At 36.1% G+C, this 21150-nt stretch overlaps 5 protein-coding genes across 10 annotated transcripts in view; 2 read left to right on the forward strand and 3 right to left on the reverse strand.

The window, feature by feature from the left end:
• LOC107674970 (protein NDRG4-like) overlaps window positions 1-4917 on the forward strand; it is a 26257-nt gene extending 21340 nt beyond the window's left edge. For 4 of the 6 annotated variants that reach the window (XM_016469134.1, XM_016469136.1, XM_016469137.1 and 1 more), the window contains 5 exons: window positions 1807-1854; window positions 1958-1993; window positions 2278-2329; window positions 2607-2645; window positions 4582-4917. In XM_016469134.1, the coding sequence (XP_016324620.1) occupies window positions 1807-1854; window positions 1958-1993; window positions 2278-2329; window positions 2607-2645; window positions 4582-4736 (330 nt within the window). In that variant the 3' untranslated portion in view covers window positions 4737-4917. The remainder of the gene's footprint in view (window positions 1-1806; window positions 1855-1957; window positions 1994-2277; window positions 2330-2606; window positions 2646-4581) is intronic. The other 2 variants (XM_016469135.1, XM_016469139.1) reach the window with 1 other exon arrangement.
• Window positions 4918-8907: 3990 nt separating this feature from the next.
• Window positions 8908-11371, reverse strand: LOC107674983 (olfactomedin-4-like). Its single transcript, XM_016469163.1, has 5 exons — window positions 11299-11371; window positions 11036-11158; window positions 10719-10937; window positions 10321-10474; window positions 8908-10229 (listed from the first exon to the last, which is right to left on the reverse strand). Exons 1-5 carry the CDS (start codon window positions 11353-11355, stop codon window positions 9400-9402), a joined length of 1383 nt encoding a protein of 460 aa, XP_016324649.1. The 5' UTR covers window positions 11356-11371; the 3' UTR covers window positions 8908-9399.
• Window positions 8908-18146, reverse strand: LOC107674986 (olfactomedin-4-like). Its single transcript, XM_016469166.1, has 6 exons — window positions 18090-18146; window positions 17817-17939; window positions 17489-17704; window positions 16947-17097; window positions 15813-16642; window positions 8908-9399 (listed from the first exon to the last, which is right to left on the reverse strand). Exons 1-5 carry the CDS (start codon window positions 18144-18146, stop codon window positions 15813-15815), a joined length of 1377 nt encoding a protein of 458 aa, XP_016324652.1. The 3' UTR covers window positions 8908-9399.
• On the forward strand, window positions 11715-14527 carry LOC107674951 (olfactomedin-4-like). Its single transcript, XM_016469111.1, has 5 exons — window positions 11715-11747; window positions 12175-12333; window positions 12414-12626; window positions 13221-13353; window positions 13521-14527. Exons 1-5 carry the CDS (start codon window positions 11715-11717, stop codon window positions 14330-14332), a joined length of 1350 nt encoding a protein of 449 aa, XP_016324597.1. The 3' UTR covers window positions 14333-14527.
• A 1481-nt stretch (window positions 18147-19627) lies between the features above and the next one.
• The window catches only part of LOC107674984 (olfactomedin-4-like), a 2895-nt gene continuing 1372 nt past the window's right edge, over window positions 19628-21150 (reverse strand). The window contains exons 4-5 of the mRNA XM_016469164.1: window positions 20542-20695; window positions 19628-20454 (exon numbers count right to left, since the gene is read on the reverse strand). Coding sequence (XP_016324650.1) covers window positions 19628-20454; window positions 20542-20695 — 981 coding nt within the window. The remainder of the gene's footprint in view (window positions 20455-20541; window positions 20696-21150) is intronic.

Consider the following 21150-nt stretch of genomic DNA (forward strand, 5'->3'; position numbering starts at 1 on the left):
TTTACATTAACTGTTCCCTCCTGGTGGAATGACCTGCCCAAATCAATCCCAGCAGCTGAGTCCTTAACCATCTTCTAGAAACGACTAAAAACACATCTGTTCCACCTTTATTTGACCCTCTAACTCTAACACTCTCTATTCTATTCTATTTTAATTTTACTTTATCTATATTTATCATCTTTTTTTTATTTAAAAAAAAAAAAAAAAAAAAACTTGCTTTAAAATCAGGATTTCCATTTTTTCTACAGCCGCAGGGATTTGGAAATGAACCGCAGTGGCTCTGTGCTAAATGCTAAGACCCTGAGGTGAGAACTAAGTTAATTAGAATCTGAATAGTCTCATTTACATATGACTGTGTAATAAGACTGAATTCTGAAATCTCATTCTTGCAGGTGCCCGGTCATGCTGGTCGTTGGTGACAATGCTCCGGCCGAGGAAGGCGTGGTGAGTCTTTCATAAGAGACTTATTTGATCATGTTTTTCCCCATCCTCCTCATTTTTATCTCTCATGTTTTCTTCCTCTTACCAAACTTTTCTCTTCTTTCTGTCATAAACTTATCTTTCTATGTAATATATCCCAAACTTGGATGTTTTTTGTCATTCAGAGACAGGTCAATCTGCTCTGCATTTCTTCCTCTTTCTTCCTTCCTCTTTCTCCGGTTGTCTCACGGGAGCAGATGGCACTGGTCCCGGGGTTGATCTCCCAGGCTTTGCCAGCTTGTGTGCGCTGGATATTTTTAACTCCGCACCATGGCCCTTTAATCTAACATATGAAAGCTGGGTCAGTGCCCCATCACATCTAATCAGACACACAGGGCGAGAGATAAGGAAAAAGAGGGACATGACGAAGGAGAGTAAGAGATAGAAAAGAGCGAGAGGTAAACCAAAAGAGGATGAGAGATGAGACGGATTTGAGTAATTTAGGGCAAGAGGAGGAAGATGAAAAGGTGGGAGCAGAGGAAACAACAGAAGGATGAGGAAGAGATTAGTGTGAAAAAATAAAAATAAGTGAAGCAAAATCATGGAAAATTAAGTGATTTTGAGCAGAAGGAGAGATTAGAAAAGCAAATATGCCACTAGTGAAACCTACTAATTCTTGATTATTACAATTCTCAATTTTAGAACAATTTTAACAGTAGTAACATTACTTTACTGCTTTTCCTTCAATTTCTCGTCCAAATCTTAAATTGTGTGTGTGTGTGTATATATACATATATAACGAATATTAAATAAATAATAAATATAATAATACAATATTTATTAATAACATATTGGTTGGGCGATTGTTTGGGGGGGGGGGGGGAGAGTACACATGAGGAAAAATGTGTTCCCACCATCAGTATCACATCCATTGATTAATGCAGACACGTGTGGTGAGAGTTTTCATTAGAATTCTGAACATGTTAGAAAGAGGGTAGCCGTCCCTTTCTGAAAGTGTCTGCGGTGGTCCAAACAGAGCCCTCAGGCGAATGCGTCTGCGCAGCTGTCTTTCTTTAGCACTGGAATATGACTCATCTCTGCAGTACTGCAGTAACTGGGTCAGGCCTCAAAAACACACATACTCATACACACACACATATACATATACATACATACATACATATATATATATATATATTCACATGAACATACACACGCTCCTCCCTCCGTCACACCATCCATCTTACTGCCCTTCATTCAACTGCCTACTGAAGAACTTGTTTAATCTTCTCCATATTCTCTTGTACTGCTCTGTAAATGCCCTGATAGATATGTAAATGTTCACAAACATTTATAAAATACAGTATAAATGTTTTCTACTTCTAGGTTGAGTGCAACTCTAAACTGGATCCAACCAACGCCACATTCCTAAAGGCAAGTGAACAGACATACTGTAGAAATACAGGCCAAACCTAGACCATTTTGGGACATAAAATGTCAGAAATAATTTCTTAAAAACATATTTGATTTGTTTCAGATGGCTGATTCAGGTGGAATGCCTCAAATTACACAGGTGAGACTGTTTGACGTGTCTGATCTTTGATCAGTCTCTGATAGTATTACAGTGGTGACCAAACATGATACCAAAATAGTTTTTTGTACAAATGTAATCAAAATGTCCTTATAATCAATTAAATTATTAATGGATAATTAGTAATATCCCAGAACTTAACTGAAGTTAAAGCTTGTCAAACACTAGATTTGTAAATACTAAAAACAATTTGATTTAACAGTCTTGATCATGATTTCTTTTTCTTTTTTTCAATTAAACTATGTTAAATGTTTTGAATCCTACAGCCTGGAAAACTCTCAGAGGCTTTCAAGTACTTCCTGCAGGGAATGGGTTACAGTAAGTCTAATTTATTTCATATTATTTTGATCATCAGTGTATTTATTAACAATGTTTATAATGTTTCTGGGTAAATCAGAACCCCAAATCAGTTCAACTGATGATTCTTTCTCTGCCAAATGTAAACCGATCCTGTATGTTCAGTGTGTCCTTTCTCCCATGTGTGTCTATTTCCCACGATGAGAGAGTTGTGAGTGTATGCAAGCAAATAAGTGTGTGTGGAGGTGTTGTATTTGGTATAATCTGTACCCTATGTGTATTTTCCTGCCCTTCTCAGTTGCTTATATGAAGGATCGGAGAATGAGTGGGGGGCCAGGTACTTCCTGCTTCCTGTTCACGCCTGCCCTCTTCCTCATTTAGATGACACATTTAGTCTTCTAAACCCTTGTTTGGCCTTGTTTAATTTCTGTATTTATCCTTCCCAGACTGATATTTCCATTCATTCATTATTTACTTTACTGATCAGTGATTTTTCCTCTGAAGGAAAAATGTGCTTTGAATGTGCTCTCATGTTCTCTGCATGGCAGTTATTCGAAATTGAACCATTGAAAACAAAATCGTAGATGAAATAATGGCATGAAATGCAATTTTTTTCTTTCTAGTTTAGAATTATTTTAAAAAGTTGTGAAACTTGCTGTTTTAGGCACTCTTTTTCAGATACTTCACATTTAAAGGGGTCCTATTATGCTCTTTTACAAAGTCTTGATTTTGTTTTGGGGGTGTACTAGAACATGCTCTCATACTAGGTTGTTCGAAAAACACATTCTTTTTCACATATTTTACATTATTACAACACCTCTCTCCCCAGTCTGGCATGAACGGCTCGAATAGTTCCTGTATCAAATGAAGGCCCGCCTTCTGAAATACGAAATGTGCTGTGATTGGTTAGCTGGGCCAGTGTGTGTTGTGATTGGCAGCACTCGGCTCCTGGTCGGGAAATGTCACGCCCCTTACCATAGCTGCCTGCTGTGAGCTTCAGTGTAAATATTGTGTCAAAATCAAATCAATTTGAGCGCGATTTAAACCCGGATGATTGTAACCACTCTAAGTTCATCTGCCTTGGGAAAGCTAGCGTGTCTCCGACATAATGATAACACTCGTTGCCTTCTCTAGTGCAGCTCAACCAGGTCTCGTCCCATTCGTTGATATTTGTGATATCACAAATCCTGGAAAATATGCGTTGTAGTCCAAACGAGTCGTTCGTTGTAGTTTTTGAAAAGTGATTTCTGTTAAATAAAATATCTCCTTTTGAAGTGGACTTTGAACTTTGTAACTTTGCAGATCTTTTTTATGCTCAAACAGCAACATTACAGACTAACTAAAGTTGAAAAAGTGAAAAAGCATAATAGGACCCCTTTAAGAGAGCACTTGTAGGCTGGAAGATCTTTTATGTTTGAAATATTGGTTTTTAAATAAATATTTATATATTTTATTTATTGAAATATTTATAATAGCTATATATTTTCATACAATATTTTCTTGTTTAAAAAAAAACTAAGTATCATTGGAACAAGTGTCAATTCAATTACAGCATTTTTGCCTTGTTTTGCAAACAAATATCTAAACATCCATAAAACAACTGAAAAAAAATGGTGTAGAAACAGTTTACACTCAGAAATTGCAATTAAGTTTCACAATTAACTACAAAGAAATGGCAAGTAACACACTGAATTAAATTATGAAAAATTACTAATTAAAATTATGAAGTAGAAAGACTGAAAAATTTTTTTTTTTTTTTAAATATACTCCAGTAACATTTGTTTTATTTACACCTTCAGAATTTTTTTTTTTTTTTTTTTACTGTGTGTATATGTGTTGTTGTCCTTCTTTTTTTTTGGGTCAAAACTCACAAATTTTTGAATGCTTAACAAGAGGAAAAATTCTAATGGAGTAAGGGAAACTCATTCTTATTTCTACACAATTTTGCTCACATTTTTTTTTCTTATTTAAGGATGTTTAGATTTTTTTTTACTGTAAAACAAGAAAAATACTGATTGAGAGAATGATTTTTTAGCACTGGAAACGGGCATTTTGATATACGTAAAGATTCTGGTTGCCTATTTAAGTTGGATTTGAGTCATTCTGTATTTGCAGTGGAATGTTATCAGCTTGAGGCTGAAATTATTTTCTACAAAAAGTTCAAGCATGTCATCCCTGCCTCCTCTGCAACACATCATGCAGCCCGGACGAATTTCCCTGTGGATATGGAACGACTATTCATCTCCATCTCTCTTTCTCACTTTTTTTCTCAGTGCCCTCGGCCAGTATGACCCGTCTTGCTCGCTCGCGAACGGCCTCTCTGACCAGCGCCGGCTCCGTGGATGGTTCTCGCAACCGCGCATGCACGCACTCAGATAGCAGTGAGGGCATCGGGCAGGTCAGCCACACCATGGAAGTGTCCTGCTGATCCCTCGTGCACTGTCTCACATGCACACATTTAGAGAGACGTGGCATGGAAGGAGGGTGTGAGAAGAATGGAGGTCTCATATTGCTTTCATTCTTTCTTTCTCAGCCATTTTCTGTGTCCTTTTCTCTCAGTTTTTCAGCGTTAGCCATCTTAAAGGAATAGTTGACTCAAAAATGAAAAACAAAAATATGTATAAAAACATCATTTACTCGCCCAGATGTCTTTAGAAACCTGTATGACTTAATTTCTTTTGTAGAACACAAAATAAGATATATAGTCCAAGGAGCTATTTTCCATATAATGAAAGTGAATGGTGACCACAACTAAATTTCAGTGAATAACAACCTTTTTTTTTTCGTGAATTGGCTTCAGAAGACCATCCACTTCCACTGTATGGAAGAGAGCAGCTTGGACGTTCTGCTGAACATCTGCTTTTGTGGTCCACAGAAGAAATAAAGCCATACAGGTTTAGAAGAACTTTTTCTTTTCGAGCTGAACTATTCCTTTAACCTGTAAAATGAAGACTTACTGTCCTTTTCCCCTTCAAAACAGTGTTTGGTTTCCCCCAACTTTGTAACACGGTTACTTATCGCTCTACGTGTCAGTATTCCTGCACCCTTTGCTTGCTGCCTCTGGCCTTCACCTCCTCCTAAGACAAAACCACAAGTCCCATCAGCCCCTGCTCTCACTCATTCCTGTCCTATGACAGTCTTTGAGGAGAAACTGATGGATTGGGTCACAGGTAGAAGGGATCGGTCTTGAGGAACAGCATGAAACAAAGCAAAAGAAAGAAGAAAGGAGAGTTCTTAAACCAGAGAGCGATTTATAAGTAACATTTGTAGCTCTCCCTCTCAATTTTGAGCGAAAGCAAAGCGATTGTATAGCCGAAAAGGGTAAAAATCTCTTATCCAGTAAACAGTAGCTTTCGGCTAATCATCTCAGCTCATTCAGTCCTTGGGAGTGTATGTTTCGCCACATACTGTAAGAAAGAATCACTTTATAATGGAGTTTGTTTTGTTGCATTATTTGATACCATGATTGGTTTTCTTATTTAAAATGTTATTAAAGCATGAAAAACAGTTTTGAAGTGTTTTCCTCCATTAAAGTAGGAACAGAAGTTGTATGACTTGACCGCTGACTTGCCTTAAATAGTCTTTTGTCATGTTAGAATGCTTAATATTGCCATTCCTTTCATATTAAGCACTAATACGATCAACCACACTTTCAAATCAAGTCTCATTTCATTAAATACTACATGCCTAGTACCCTTTTAGTGTGCACTCGCTGTCATATGAAAGTGGCTTTGCCTGGGATCGGTTCTGTAGGTCTCCATTTTATAGACAATCGGCTTCTGACCCAAACCAAACCAGAACCGTCGACTGAGGCAGAGCCTGTGTGATAGAGTTTGCAGTGCGTTAGCAGTACAGAATCAAGGCCTCACACTTCCCTTGCAGCACCCAGCCCCGCACCAGGAATATACCAAAGCTACTGATACAAATGCACACACAAATGCACACATACATATTTCCCAATGAGGGCTGGGCTCTGCAAGGTAACAGGGCTTTTGTATGTATACACACACACACACACACACACACACACAATTCATGTACTCACATGCAACTTACACATAAATGACACTGAAAGATTCATATGCATTAGAATCATATTCAGTGCATGCTTATTTCATAATTTAAAGTGGATCTGTGGATTCACATTTAGTTATTTTTTGTGTTATTTTTTAAATGGACTCTTGTCAAATTTCCACATTTTCATCATAGTTTGGTAAAGATCTGAAGTGGTGAATGGAAACTACAACAGATATATTTTTTTGTGTGTTCCCATTTGCACAAATAGCAAAATGAAAAAGCCACAATAGTGTTTCTGTGACTTTCCAAAAGTGGAAAAAATGGAGAGATTGATAATGGTGTCAGAAGAGAAAATGATGTCAAATTTGATGTCACTTCCCGTTTTGTTAGAAATACATAGCAGCAGCAGCCAAGGTAATATAACACAAGGTGTAGTGTTATAAAAAATGGCTAGATGGCTTTACAATGTTAATAACTGAAAATGTGTCATTAAAGTCTATGAAAAGGGTCCATAATTGTTGATTTATATACACAAACTGCACAAAATTATTGGAGAAAAACCCCACCTAAACAATTGCACGAATGAAAGTAATGAATGAACTAATGAACAAATGAGCAAACAAATAAAGGAATGAGCAAACAAACAAGCAAACTAATGAACTAAACAAATGAACGAATGCACAAATGTTTTGAATCAAGTTCCAGAGGTGACTGACATGAGCTGAGATCTGATTGGCCGACGCAGCTAACGTGGAACTTACGAGGGCGGAGCTACCATTGGCTTTCCATTCCACACTCGCGTTTTTCTGTCTTACTGAATGTCAGTTTTTCTGCTGCTTCCTCGAACAGGAAGTGCACAATTACGACTTCTCAGGGGTGTTTCCTGTGTGTTTGTCTGTAAGGGGCGGGGCTTTCTGGAGCATGATGCTCCAAGCTTGGAATGTAGGGCAAATCCCACCCCCAAACAAACCCAACCCCCAAAACACAAGGTGCCCCTCCTCTCACAGACACTTCCAGTCGCCCCTAAAGGGCTATCGACCCAGGCAACGCATCGTGATCAACCTCACTCCGTGCAAAGCTGGGCGCAGTACTGTAGATACTGTAAAAAGAGAAAGATGAATGCATGATACGGAATAAACAGTGAATGTGAAAAAGGAAAGAGAGGGAGAGGAGGAACAAAAGGACATGTGGTGGGTGTTCAAAGTGGGAGGGTCAAAGTCAAATGCAAAATATCAATGGGTTTCCTCCTAAAGACTGAATGGACAAATACACGTTCTTCCCCAGTATTGATTTGCATGAGTTTTGATAATGCAACCTTGTGTTTGTGTTGTTTTCCTTGATTTCCTGTCTGAAGTATGCAGTTGTCAGCTCTTATTAAGAGATCAAGAGCATGCCCACCTTTCAAATGTGCACTTTTTCCTGATCCCTGATCTCTGCCTGGGGGCCCTGAATGTATTATGTCCTTTGGAAGTGCTGTACAGTATTGTCAATGTGGCCCCATATCACCTTTTCTTAAATCAGGGCTCACACCAGTTTGACCTGCCACACCTGCCTTCCCTTGCACCCGTTCCCTTCTCATGTCCCTTCTCATGTTCATGTTCTCTGCTGTAGATATTCGCCGTTTTTAGGGCATAAGTCTAAAAATAGTTCCGTACCACTAGCCTTGTCATGTGGAACTGTTACTCTTTGGATTTCCCTTGAGTTCCTCTTTTTATAATACAGTAGTTCTTATTTAACCATGTGTTGCATCTATTCTTGTGAGGATTCAATGAGTATTATTATTATGAATATGATTACAATTGTTACGATTAGCCATTGTTTTATATTAAGCAATTTTTTGTTTGTGTTTATTTTTTGGATGGGGGCTGGTTGTTACAAATCTGTCTAAAGATACAGCAAGAGTCACTCTTAACCTGCTTTACCATAAGAAAACTAAAAAAACTAATGTGTTTATGAATATGTACATGTATATACAAACTGTCACAGTCTGTGTACTAAAAAACTGAACGTGCAACAAATAAAAATGGATATACAAAACGTATACAAAACGCTTTTGTTTGGTTTCTTGCAGATTAATTAGTATCAACTCCCAATTAACACATAATATATATATAAAAAAATATATATAGTTCAAAGTTGCTTTTATGGAAACCCATTTTTGCCACATAAGAAAAAAATCATGCTTTGGTAAATCATAATTATGACATAAGAAGTCAAAATTATGACAGTCATAATTATGATATAAAAAGTCATAATTATGACAAAAAGTCAAAATGATGAAAATGACAAAGCATAATTATGAGAGAATAAAACTGAAATTATGAGATAAAAAGTCAAAATTGTTTAAGCCATGAGAAAAAAAGCTAAAATTATGAGATTGAGAAAAAGTAAAAAAAGATTTTTATATAATAATTATAACTTTCATGCCATGACTTATCTAATGTTTTTTATTTAAACTCTGTCTCATAACTTTGCCTTTGATGTCATAAGTATGATTTAACAAAACCTTTTTTCTTTTATCTGCTAAATGCATAAATGAAAGTAATGTAATGTCTATAGTAGTAATCCAGCACACTCATTTTTCAAACTTTGCTGTAATTTATTTCAAGGAATGAAATTTGCCATACATTTGGGAATTTCTTCACCTCACGTAACAAAGCTAAGCGTTTAAAGGCGCATTCATAGTGAAAAAAAAAATTAATAGGCTGCATTTCAGTTCACATACTTCTATACAGTAAAAGTACATTCTTCACTGGTGAAGGGGAAAGTACAGAATTTTGAATGTACTGAATGGCAAGATAGGTTACAAGTAATCATATGTATACAACAAGATTTTTATAAAATTGTCTTGATACTATAGACCCCTTAAAATTGTTGCAATCTTTGTGTTGCAGTAAATGTAAAAAAAACAATAAGTTAGCAACTAGTAGAATACACACTTTGAGAAATTGCTATCTACTGTTACTATCTGGGGTTTTTAACCATACGATAACTAATTCTAATATTGCATACTATACAGTATAGACAGTATGTGAAACAGGAAGCAGCCATATTCTCATGTATTGAATCAAGACCTACTGAAAAATGAGCTCATAAGTTACAATATAGGCGTCACTGTAGACATACAGCAAATGATCTCTGGGGTCATAGTTAAGAAACTCAATATTAGTCTGCATCTTCTTAATATTAATTTTCAAATCATAGCGCTCTTCCTTTGTTTTGGTGTCATAAGAGTAAAAGATCTGTTCTGTTTCTTTATCCAGGTAACGAGTAGCATAAAGCACACCGCACACCATGAAGGTGTTTGTGGCAGTCATTTTGTACAAAGAGGTTTTCCACGTTTGGCCCAAAACTGGCGGGTTACTAGTCTCGACTTTACTGATAATCACATTTCCGAAGTTGCTTGTAGTCGCATAAATAACATAGACCCCAGATTCATCTGTGACAAAATCCATATCAGTATAACTGTATGTTGTGCCGAGGTGTGCGAATGGAAACTTGTTGTTGTATCCTGTATCACTAGGTAGAGCCACAGTACTGATAGCACGAGTCGTCATGTTGAACTGACAGACGGAGTATGTGTTGTAACAGTTATAGTAGAGCACATTGGCGTACATGACCATGTTTGGCCCTTGAATTGTGTTTGTTGTGGGATTGGAGCTTGATATGTATGTATCTTTTGGTCCTATACCTAATAAAAGAGTACTCAAGGTGCTGTACTGTCGGACATAGTGGCCATATACGTTACTACTTGTCAGCATCACCAGCCAGTACTTGTTCTCGTCTCCTGGAGCAGGTTTTGCATCTCGACCCCAAGCACCATAAGGGTAGGATGTGCTGTATACCGTGATGGAATACGTTCTAGGTCCCACCACATTTACCATTTGACCCAGACCACAGCGTCCTGAAAACAGAGAAGAAAAGCAGTTCTGCTGATTAATAATGAAAATGCCCAGGAAGCTTGATTTAAGGGACTATTGAGGTCTTTAGCGTACTTGGGGGAACTGTAGGAGGTGGTAATGTAGCCTTGTGCTCAATTTTGCACTGTTCCAGTTCCCTCTTAACACGCTGGTTCTCTCGATCTTTCTTTATCACCTGCATGTTGTCAAACTTCTCCAGCTCCACCATTGTGTCCTTCATATCTTCAAGCTTTAATAAAAATATCACTTACATTTTTCATTTATACTTATTATATTATATACATACATTTTGGATGTTTTTTTATGTTTACACCCTATTACATTTAGTTTTATTTACAATATTTGCATGTATTTTACAATTTTGCTAGTGCTGTGTAAATGTAAAGTGTGTAAAGTATTATTTTTAAGACAACAGTTGTGTCTATTAAAACTACTAATTACAATAATAAGTGCGGTTTTGTACTGCAACTCACCTGAGCTGCAGCCTGTACACCTAGATGATGGTAATCGCTGGTGGTCCTGTTGAGTTTGTTGAGGAGGTCCTGAATTTCGGCAAACTCTAACTCAATGATGCGCAGAGACACAGCCGCATACAGATTCTTGTCATCCTCCTTTTCCAGCATGACCACATTCTCCTCTAGTTGCTTGATACGTTGTTGTAGACCCAACACAAGTCTGTCTAAGTCTGTCATCTGCAGATATTTACAATAACATTATTAATTTAATTTGATTTAAAAAAATTTAAATGAATTTGAACAACAGATAAATTAGGAATATAAGTAAAAATGACCCTTTCTGAAGTGATGGTCCCAGTGCATTGTGCGGCAGTGGTCTCTACTTTTGTTAGTTTTAACTCAGGGAAAGCAGGATCTGAATTTTTTAGATCGCAGACGCAGTCTTTCCCACTCACTGACTGTTAAGAACAAATCATGGGAAATTAAATTGTATACAGCAACCAATACCCTGAAATACTCTGAAACTGAGAATTCATGCTCTCAATATATGAGACAGTGTCAGTAATTATTCATTGTAAAAGGATTTTATCTTTCTTACCTGAAAGAAAGTTAGAGGGATGGTGATGATCAAAATGAATATATTAGACCGACTCATGTCTGAAGGCAGAGAGGGGAGCCTATAACCTCAGAATAAACTTCTACTGTGCAGCAGAAGCAGAGTTTTAAAGCCATATCATTATGGTGAAATATCTGATAAAAACCGAGACAGATTTCTTCATTTTTTGGTGGTGAAGCAGCAACAGACCCTTTGCAATCTTCATCTTATCTCTGTGGACACCTTCGGATGGTCCATGAGTAATGGAAAATTGTATTGTTTACTAGCTGCGTTTCGACATTAGTTTTGCTTCACTGTCTGACCACAATTTTACTGTTTTTTTTCTTTTGTTATACTTTATATAGTGTTTGCAACATCAAAATGTTTGCGTTAAAGCAGAACTTTTAGTCTTTCGGGTTATGCTGTCATACCTGTTGGTCCTCACAGTCATCGTAAGTCCCATCTTTTACCTGTCTTAACTGAAAGTTGTTTTTTTTATTGGAATTAAATTACTTCGTATTTATAGCTATTTACTGTATATTTACATTATTTTTATACAATATATATGCTGAATTGTTATTGTTATTGTTCAATTAATTTTTTTTATATTTATTATGTTTAATTTAATTTATTGATTGTGGATATTGCTGAGGTTATATAATAGTTCACTTTTTTTTTTTTACTTCCGAAAGCATTAATAAAGGTAACAATTATCGAGATAATTTAGTAAATAATTTAATAATGTATTAAAAATGTGACTTATGCATTAAAAGTCATCATATAATTGTTTCAATATCATTAAACACAATTATTCAGTAAATGGCAGAATTGCGTCCACTATCATTTGGTGCAGTAAATGTGTTTATGTGTGTAAATCAGGTGACTGTCGAGGCTCAGAGAATTCAAGGTGAACAGAAGGATGATTCCTGCGTGTGTAAATTAAGCAGCTCTATCTGGGCTTTTCCTACGGTGAGGTTTGAGGGAGGTCAAAAACAACTCCAGACCTGTGAGGAAAACCTTATAAAGTTTCATAATAAGGTGAGATTCTTTCAATTCATGTTAGATTAATTTCTAAAAGAAAGTAATGGCAATGACCTCATCTGCGCTGTAACTTTCAGATAAAGGACAGTAATGTACAAATGCCTAAGATGGAACTCAGTCTTAAGAACATCAAAGCCCGCCTGAAACCTTTCGAGTATCTGGACACAAACGGCCTGTACAACACTCTTCACCTGCAACAACTGATGCAGGAACTTGACCAAATGTATTATACTGCCAGAGATGCTCACAATAAAAACCCCAGCAAAGAGACAAATGACCTTCTCAAAGAGGTAGATCTTTCTCATAATCCTACATCAAAAAACCAGGTCTCGAAAAAATGTGTTATTTTGGTATTATTTATATAATAGCATTTATTTTGAATTAGCTTTTATTTGTATATTTTGAGTTTTCATTTTAATTTCAGTTTTAGTCATTTTGTTACATGGTTTTGCCTTTCATTATTTTTTTCAAATATTTCTATTTAGCTTTATTTATTATTATTTATTTATGTTAGTAATTTATTTCAGTTAGTTTCCAAGGTAACATTTCTCATTTAAAGTTTTTCATGTTATAATTATATTTTATTTTAGTTAGCTTTATTTCAATTACTGAACACAATTTTAGTAGTTTTAGTTAACAATAACAACAGTCTTCTGAAAAGCCATACGATGAAAGTTTTGTTTTCAGTGTAAGAAACACTGAAATTTAAGTCATTATTCAAAAAAATCAAGTGACAGAAAATATCTTTTGATTATGGTTTACTCATCATTTAAGTTATATGAAGATGAACTGAAGATGACAAAAGACAAAGCCTAGAAAAAAAAAGGAAAACAAACATGTATTTAAAGATATGTTGACCATTATATCATATGTGTTCCTCTCAGTTGACTAACACAAAGGAGGACGTCCAGAACATGTACAAAAATAATATCTTCAATCTAGAGACAATGAAATCGAGGCTACGTGACCTCAACAACCGAGTGCAAACCTGTAAAACTATACCTGAAGACTTCAGAAGTAAGTACACAACTTTCAGTGAGTGGAGAAACGTTTTGACATTTACATTGTGGTCTCATTGGTGCCCTTCAACAGTGTTGTGAAGAGTGGTTTGATGGATTTTCATGAAACAGGCAGTAAAATGCTTACCTTAAACGTATGACCAATCCATACAATTCCACTTGCAGGCACTTGTCATCAGCGTATCATGTCCACCATAAGTTCTCCAGTTGTTACCAAGCTCAATTCCATCAGCAAGTCCTATATCTCAGGTGCTTGGGGTCGCGATGCGAAACGGGACAGTAAGGAACGCTACTGGGAACACTGTCTGGTGAGCGGAAACCAGCATGGCAGCACAGTCAGGATGTACAACTCATACGAAGATTTCATGGCCAACAAGAACTACAAAGATGAAAACATTGCATCATCCTACAGCCACAAGAATGCTGTTCAGGGCTCTGGGACTATACTGTACGACAACACTGTATTTTACCAATGCTACAGCACCGCTGAGATCTGCAGCTTCAACATTACAACACAAACAACCAAGCGTATGAAACTGGATGGTGCTGGAATTGAAAACAAGTTCCCTTTCTGCTACTACAGCTGCCGTGATTGGACAGACATCGACCTGGAGGCTGATCAGAACGCCGTGTGGGTGATATACGCCACAGAGGAGAACCACGGCAACATTGTTGTTAGCCGTTTAGATCCTCTGTCGCTCAATATCACACATACCTGGAAGACGCATCTCTTCAAGAGGTCCGTCACCAGCACGTTTATGGTGTGCGGGGTCCTGTATGCTACACGCTATGTTAATACTTACCAAGAAGAGGTGTTTTATGCTTTTGATACAACCACTGGTCAAGAGATAAACTTCCTTTCTTTGCCTTTTGAGAAGGTTTCTCCTGGAATAGCCAATCTTAACTACAATCCTGTTGACAGGAGACTTTACATGTATAATGATGGCTATCTTTTAGCATATAACACCTTTAACTGAGGGTCTTTCATACGCAGCTAATAAAAAATATGTAATCCAAAAGTCCAAATTGCACAGCATGCTGAAAATCTCAAAATAGGCACAGTGTTTAAACTAAAGCTTTACGCTATATCATTATGTGATTGTGAGACTTTTGAAGTACTTGAGTCAGATGAACCAATTTGTCTACTTTTGTCATTACAATAAATGTGCTTATACTGCATTTCTCTGTCAGTCTCTCTTTTTTTTTTTTAACTCGCCTTTTCTACAACTTTACTAATTACTGTACTGAAAACTCCACAATTTCTTTCAGTACTGTAACATTACAGTACTGGCAAGAGCCAAAATGCAACGTCATTACACTATATGGCACTCGAAAGTCATTATCCTATCCGACATTGCTGCAAAGAGAAAGCTTTTAAATTTGCCAGATCAAAATATCACATGCCTGATTATTTCGGTTTACTATTTGTGAGGTAATAGTTTTTATTACAAACTTACGACCTGTAGAGTTTTGATTTGTGCTTAAAAAAGTCGGGTACCCACCAGAGTGTGCAGATGTGCACATGCGCATTCAGGTAAGAAGAAAAGTTCAGAGCTCCATGCTATCGTGTATTGTATTATGGTAGTTAAAAGATCATTTTAAAGTGATAATATTAAACACAAAATTAATTTAGAAAAATATTGGACATTAATAAAAATAACACATAATCCTGCTTTTTACATAGTAATTGTGGCACGTCAAACTGTCATGCCACAGACTGAGTATTGAAAAGCTAATTTCAAGTAGGTACTTGTTGCTTGGGAGACTTACCTTCACAGGTAGCCTAACCGAAATGACAGCACTGCATACAAACAACAGAGGGCAGCGTCAGGACCCAATACGATCTAGGCCTACATTACAATGAAAATGCATTTTTCCATATTTGTGAATTGCAGTAAAATAAGGTTAATATGTGGAAAGTTTGGAATATTACATAAACCATGTTTGTGTGTGTATTTAATATTTGAAATCTGCATATGTATATTTAAATCAGCATTAATGTAAGCATGTTCTGCATATGTATATTTATCTGTGTTTGTAGGTTTTCCAGCACTAACATTTAATTTAATTTGGATTTGATTTCATAAACCAAAATGTGCAGTACATAAAAAACACATGCTTTTCCTCCATAAAACAAGCAGTTCTGGCATTTAAAATATGTAAAATAATATTTATTTACAGTAAATGTACATACTTCACTGGAGATAGGAAAGTACTTTTGAAATTACTGTAAGACAGGAAACTAGTAATTGGACATAATATCATACAATTGTTCTGATAACACAGTCCCCTTGTTTGTTTTTGCATGTAAGCTTTTGCATGTTGCTAAGTCTTAAAAACTTTTAGTATACTGTACCTTTGGGATACCAATTCTAATCTTGCATACTATATAGTGCAGACAGTATGTGAAATAGGATTCAGCCAATATCCCTTGTCTCAAATCAAGTCATTGGAGACTTACTGAAAAATGAGCTCATAAGTTACAATATAGGCGTCACTGTAGGCATACAGCAAATGATCTCTGGGGTCATAGTTAAGAAACTCAATATTAGTCTGCATCTTCTTGATATTTATTTTCAAATCATAGCGCTCTTTGTTTGTTTTGGTGTCATAGGAGTAAAAGATCTGTTCTGTTTCTTTATCCACGTAACGAGTAGCATAAAGCACACCGCACACCATGAAGGTGTTTGTCACAGTCTTTTTGTGAAGAGAAGTGAACCATGTTTTGTTCAAAACTGGCGGGTTACTAGTCTCGACTTTACTGATAATCACATTTCCGAAGTTGCTTGTGGTCGCATATATAACATAGACCCCATGTTCATCTGTGACAAAATCCATATCAGTATAACTGTATGTTGTGCCGAGGTGTGCGAATGGAAACTTGTTGTTGTATCCTGTATCACTAGGTAGAGCCACAGTACTGATAGAACGAGTCGTCATGTTGAACTGACAGACGGAGTATGAATAGTAACAGTTATAGTAGAGTGCATTGGCGTACATGACCATGTTTGGCCCCTGAATTGTGTTTGTTGTGGGATTGGAGCTTGATATGTATGTATCTTTTGGTCCTATACCTAATAAAAGAGTACTCAAGGTGCTGTACTGTCGGACATAGTGGCCATATACGTTACTACTTGTCAGCATCACCAGCCAGTACTTGTTCTCGTCTCCTGGAGCAGGTTTTGCATCTCGACCCCAAGCACCATAAGGGTAGGACGTGCTGTATACCGTGATGGAATACGTTCTAGGTCCCACCACATTTACCATTTGACCCAGACCACAGCGTCCTGAAAACACAGAAGAAAAACAGAAAAACTCAATAGCCATAATTTGTAATACACACCCTTCTTATCTCATCACGTTCAACTTCTACTGCAAACTGGGGTGAATTGTAACGTCTTTTATCATGTGGCTTTATATTCAGCAGCCACGCCATAGAATCGCGCCCCCGCTTACAAGCAGTGCAGGAAATACTGATAGTCGATATTAAGATTGTACAAAGGAAGATAAGAGTTAATCGGAAAACAATGTTTTTATTCAACACTAGTGGCTAATAATGGAAAAAAGTGACTATTGAGGTCTTTAGCGTACCTGGGGAAACTGTAGGAGGTGGTGATGAAGCCTTGAGCTCATCTTTGCACTGTTCCAAAGTCTTATTGATTTGGTTCTCTCGATACTTTTTAATCACTTGCATTTTGTCAAACTTCTCCAACTCCACCATTGTGTCCTTCATATCTTCAAGCTTTAATACAAAGAGGGAAAATAAGAGCAATTTAGGCAGTTCAAAAAATGAGTAATGAAATAACGTTTCACAAAACAGCAACAACATCCCATCCTTTATTATGTCCATTTAGATAACGCTAATTATTAAAGGCATCATAATTTATATTAACATACTGTATTATTTACAATATCATTTTTTTTTTACATTGCTTTATATCTCACCACTATTTGAACGTATAAATAGCTTATATTATTGTTGTTTGTGTGTATTTCTTTTATTTACATTTATAGTTTAAATTATTAGATGATTTTTTTAAATTTCCTCTGTGTTCTTGTGTGAATACATTACATTGCAATGATTCTATGGATTTGTTTTAAATTTGAAGAACTTTCTTCGTACAGCAACTCACCTGAGCTGCAGCCTGTACACCTAGATGATGGTAATTGCTGGTGGTCCTGTTGAGTTTGTTGAGGAGCTCCTGAATTTCGGCAAACTCTAGCTCAATGATGCGCAGAGACACAGCCGCATACAGATTGCTGTTTTCTTTTTCTAGCATGACCACATCGTCCTCTAGTTGCTTGATACGTTGTTGTAGACCCAACACAAGTCTGTCTAAGTCTGTCATCTGCAGATAATTACATTAACATTATTAATCTAATTTGATTGAATTTACTAAAACTATTTAGAATTCATTTGAATGAAATATAAAGAAAAATTTGTTTAAATAAAAAAAAGACCTTTTCTGAAGTGATGCTCCCTATGCATTTCAAGGCGGTGGTCTCTACTTTTGTAAGTTCATCTTTAGGAAAAGGAGGATCTACATTTTTTAGATCGCACACACATTCTTTCCCTGTTCCTGACTGTGATGAACGAATCACAGGAAATTGAATGATACATTAAAAAATTTGTTTTTTTAATTCAATGCATTCTCCATAACAATATATTAGACACAGTACTTGGAGAAATAAGGTATCAGTAATAATTGATGTAAATTACTTTATCTTACTTACCTGAGAGAAACTTAATGGGATGACAATCATCAAAATGAATATATAGGACTGACTCATATCTAAAGCTGCAAAGGGAGACTATAACCTTAAACAACTTGTCTGGCAGCAGCAGAGTTTTAAAGCCATATCATTATGATGAAATAACTGATGAAAGTGAGAGAGAAGACTTTATATCTTTGGGTGGAGCAGGTCATCTGTTGCAACAGAGTTTGCTTTTAATTTTCATATTTTGTCTCACTGTCTAACTGATGCTGAACTGATAGTGTCTTGAAGATTTATTTATCAAGTTCAAAGGTTTAGCACACTGAGCTTTTTTTAGGCTTTTATAGGGTGTGCAAAATGCAATAAAATGTGTAATTTTACATTAACAGTAAAATTTCACCCTAAATGGGCATTTTAGATCACTGCTTATAAAATGCTTTATTTGTTTTCTTTTAGCAATTGATTTTTTTATTGAATAGTAGTTCTTTATACCAAACTTTTTTTTAATGATCAGTTTAAAATTAATGTGGGAAAAAAATGACGCATGAAGAAATAAGAGAGGATATGTTGTCTTATCTCTGTGGACACATTTGGCTGGTCCATGAGTAAAGTAAAACAAATGTCTTGCCTCACGATCTCACCGCAATGTTGCTTTATATAATGTTTGCAACATCTAGTGTTTGCGTGCAGGTTCAAAATAGGATCTTTAGCCTACCTGTTGGTCCTTTCTTTTCCCTGTCATGTCCAGATAGCTCTGTCCCTGCTGTGAGGTTTGGAAGTCTCAAAATCAGAACCAGAGTGTACACATGCGTATCAGGTGACTGTAAGTGTTCCAGAACCTAGGTCTACCGAGAGCATATGTTATGAGACGGTATTATTATTTTACGATACGAAATTTTGTTAATCGTTTTCCCCTGATGAATTGTTTGTACATAGATGTGCAATTGTGCTCTTGACATTTGTCATTAAAGTAACATCACAGAAACTGCCTAAAATGAAGTATAAAGAAGAGAAGAAAGTAGTGTCTGCGTGTTACCACCCTAGGCTGCTGCCTATTTTGCCTATGCTAGGATCCTCCACTGACTGTCCTGTCACAGACTGACTGAATATTGAGAAGCTAATTTGTACTCATCTGCTTAGGATCTACATTACACTGAAAATACAACCGAAGCATCATCTCAGCTAGCAATACCCTTGTTTGTACCATTTACTGTTTTTGTTTAGGTGGCTGTATTTTTATTTTTCATATATGAAATGTTAATTTGTGAAATTACATAGCCTATATATATCACTATGCGTCCAGCTATGAATATTTAAATCAAGCATAATGTAAGCATTATGTTCTGCAAATGTATCTGTGTGTAGTGTTTATGTCTGTATAATGTAGTAAATCAGCACTAATATTTTCACTCAATTTTTATTTCAAGAACCAAAATGTGATAAATAATGATTTTCCAATTTCAAAACATAAATTTTTAGATGATCAAATATGTAAAATCATAACACTTATTGGTGAATAAAAGACAAGATATCATTAATCAAGTTCAGTGAACTTGCTAAAACATAATTTCATATGTCACAATGTAGGCGTCACTGTAGACATACAGCAAATGATCTCTGGGGTCATAATTCATATACTTAATATTAGTCTGCAACTTCTTAATGTGAATTCTCAAATCATAGCGTTCTTCGTTGGTCTTGGTGTCATAGTAGTAAAAGATCTCTTCTATTTCTTTATCCACGTAACGAGTAGCATAAAGCACACTGCACACCATGAAGGTGTTTGTCACAGTCTTTTTGTGAAGAGAAGTGAACCATGTTTTGTTCAAAACTGGCGGGTTACTAGTCTCGACTTTACTGATAATCACATTTCCGAAGTTGTTTGTGGTCGCATATATAACATAGACCCCAGATTCATCTGTGGCAAAATCCATATCAGTATAACTGTATGTTGTGCCGAGGTGTGCGAATGGAAACTTGTTGTTGTATCCTGTATCACTAGGTAGAGCCACAGTACTGACAGAACGAGTCGTCATGTTGAACTGACAGACGGAGTATGTGTTGTAACAGTTATAGTAGAGCGCATTGGCGTACATGACCATGTTTGGCCCCTGAATTGTGTTTGTTGTGGGATTGGAGCTTGATATGTGTGTATCTGTTGGTCCTATACCTAATATAATAGTACTCAAACTACTATACTGGCGGATAAAGTTGCCGAATGCATTACTACTGGACAGCACCACCAGCCAGTACTTGTTCTCGTCTCCTGGAGCAGGATGTGCATCTCGACCCCAAGCACCAAAAGAGTAGGACGTTCCGTACACTGTGAGGGAATACGTTTTAGGTCCCGATACGTTGACCATGCGGCCCAGACCACAGTGACCTAAAAAGATAGAAGCAAAAATGTAAGTCTAATATTTTAATGCTTTAGCTGTGGTTACGTAATTATGATAAACTAGTTCATATGTACCTGGGGAAAGTGTAGGGGCTGGTGATGTACTATTGAGCTCTGCTTTGCAATGTTCCAGGTCCCTCTTAATATGCTGGTTCTCACGCTGTTTCACCATCACCTGCGTGTGGTCGAACTTCTCCAGCTCCGTCATCGTGTTCTCCATATCCTGAAGCTGTAGAATGAGGGATTAAATAAGTATTTGCAAAGTGCACATAATTCATGAAGTATTTAATTCATTACGATTAATATTAATATTCACTTTTCTTGACGTGACATATATTTATACTTATCACAAAGCACTGCAGAAATAAATACAAAAATGAATTAAAATAAAAAAATATTTAAGCATAAAAAAATAAAAATATATTTCAATTTAATTAGAATTTTATTACATTTAATTAAATATTCATATTTAATTTAAATACACATTTTAATTTAATTTAATTAAATAAATATTTTCTTTAATGTAATACATTCCAAACGTTATCATATCACAAAGCATTGCAGAAAAGAAAAAAACATGAATTAAAATAAATAAATTAAATATTTTAATTACATTAAATATTCTCATATATATATATATATATATATATATATATATATTATAAACATTCAAGGAAATATTGA

This window comes from Sinocyclocheilus anshuiensis, unplaced genomic scaffold (assembly GCF_001515605.1).
Source record: "Sinocyclocheilus anshuiensis isolate Anshui unplaced genomic scaffold, SAMN03320099.WGS_v1.1 scaffold1065, whole genome shotgun sequence".
In the NCBI taxonomy this organism is placed as follows: domain Eukaryota; kingdom Metazoa; phylum Chordata; class Actinopteri; order Cypriniformes; family Cyprinidae; genus Sinocyclocheilus; species Sinocyclocheilus anshuiensis.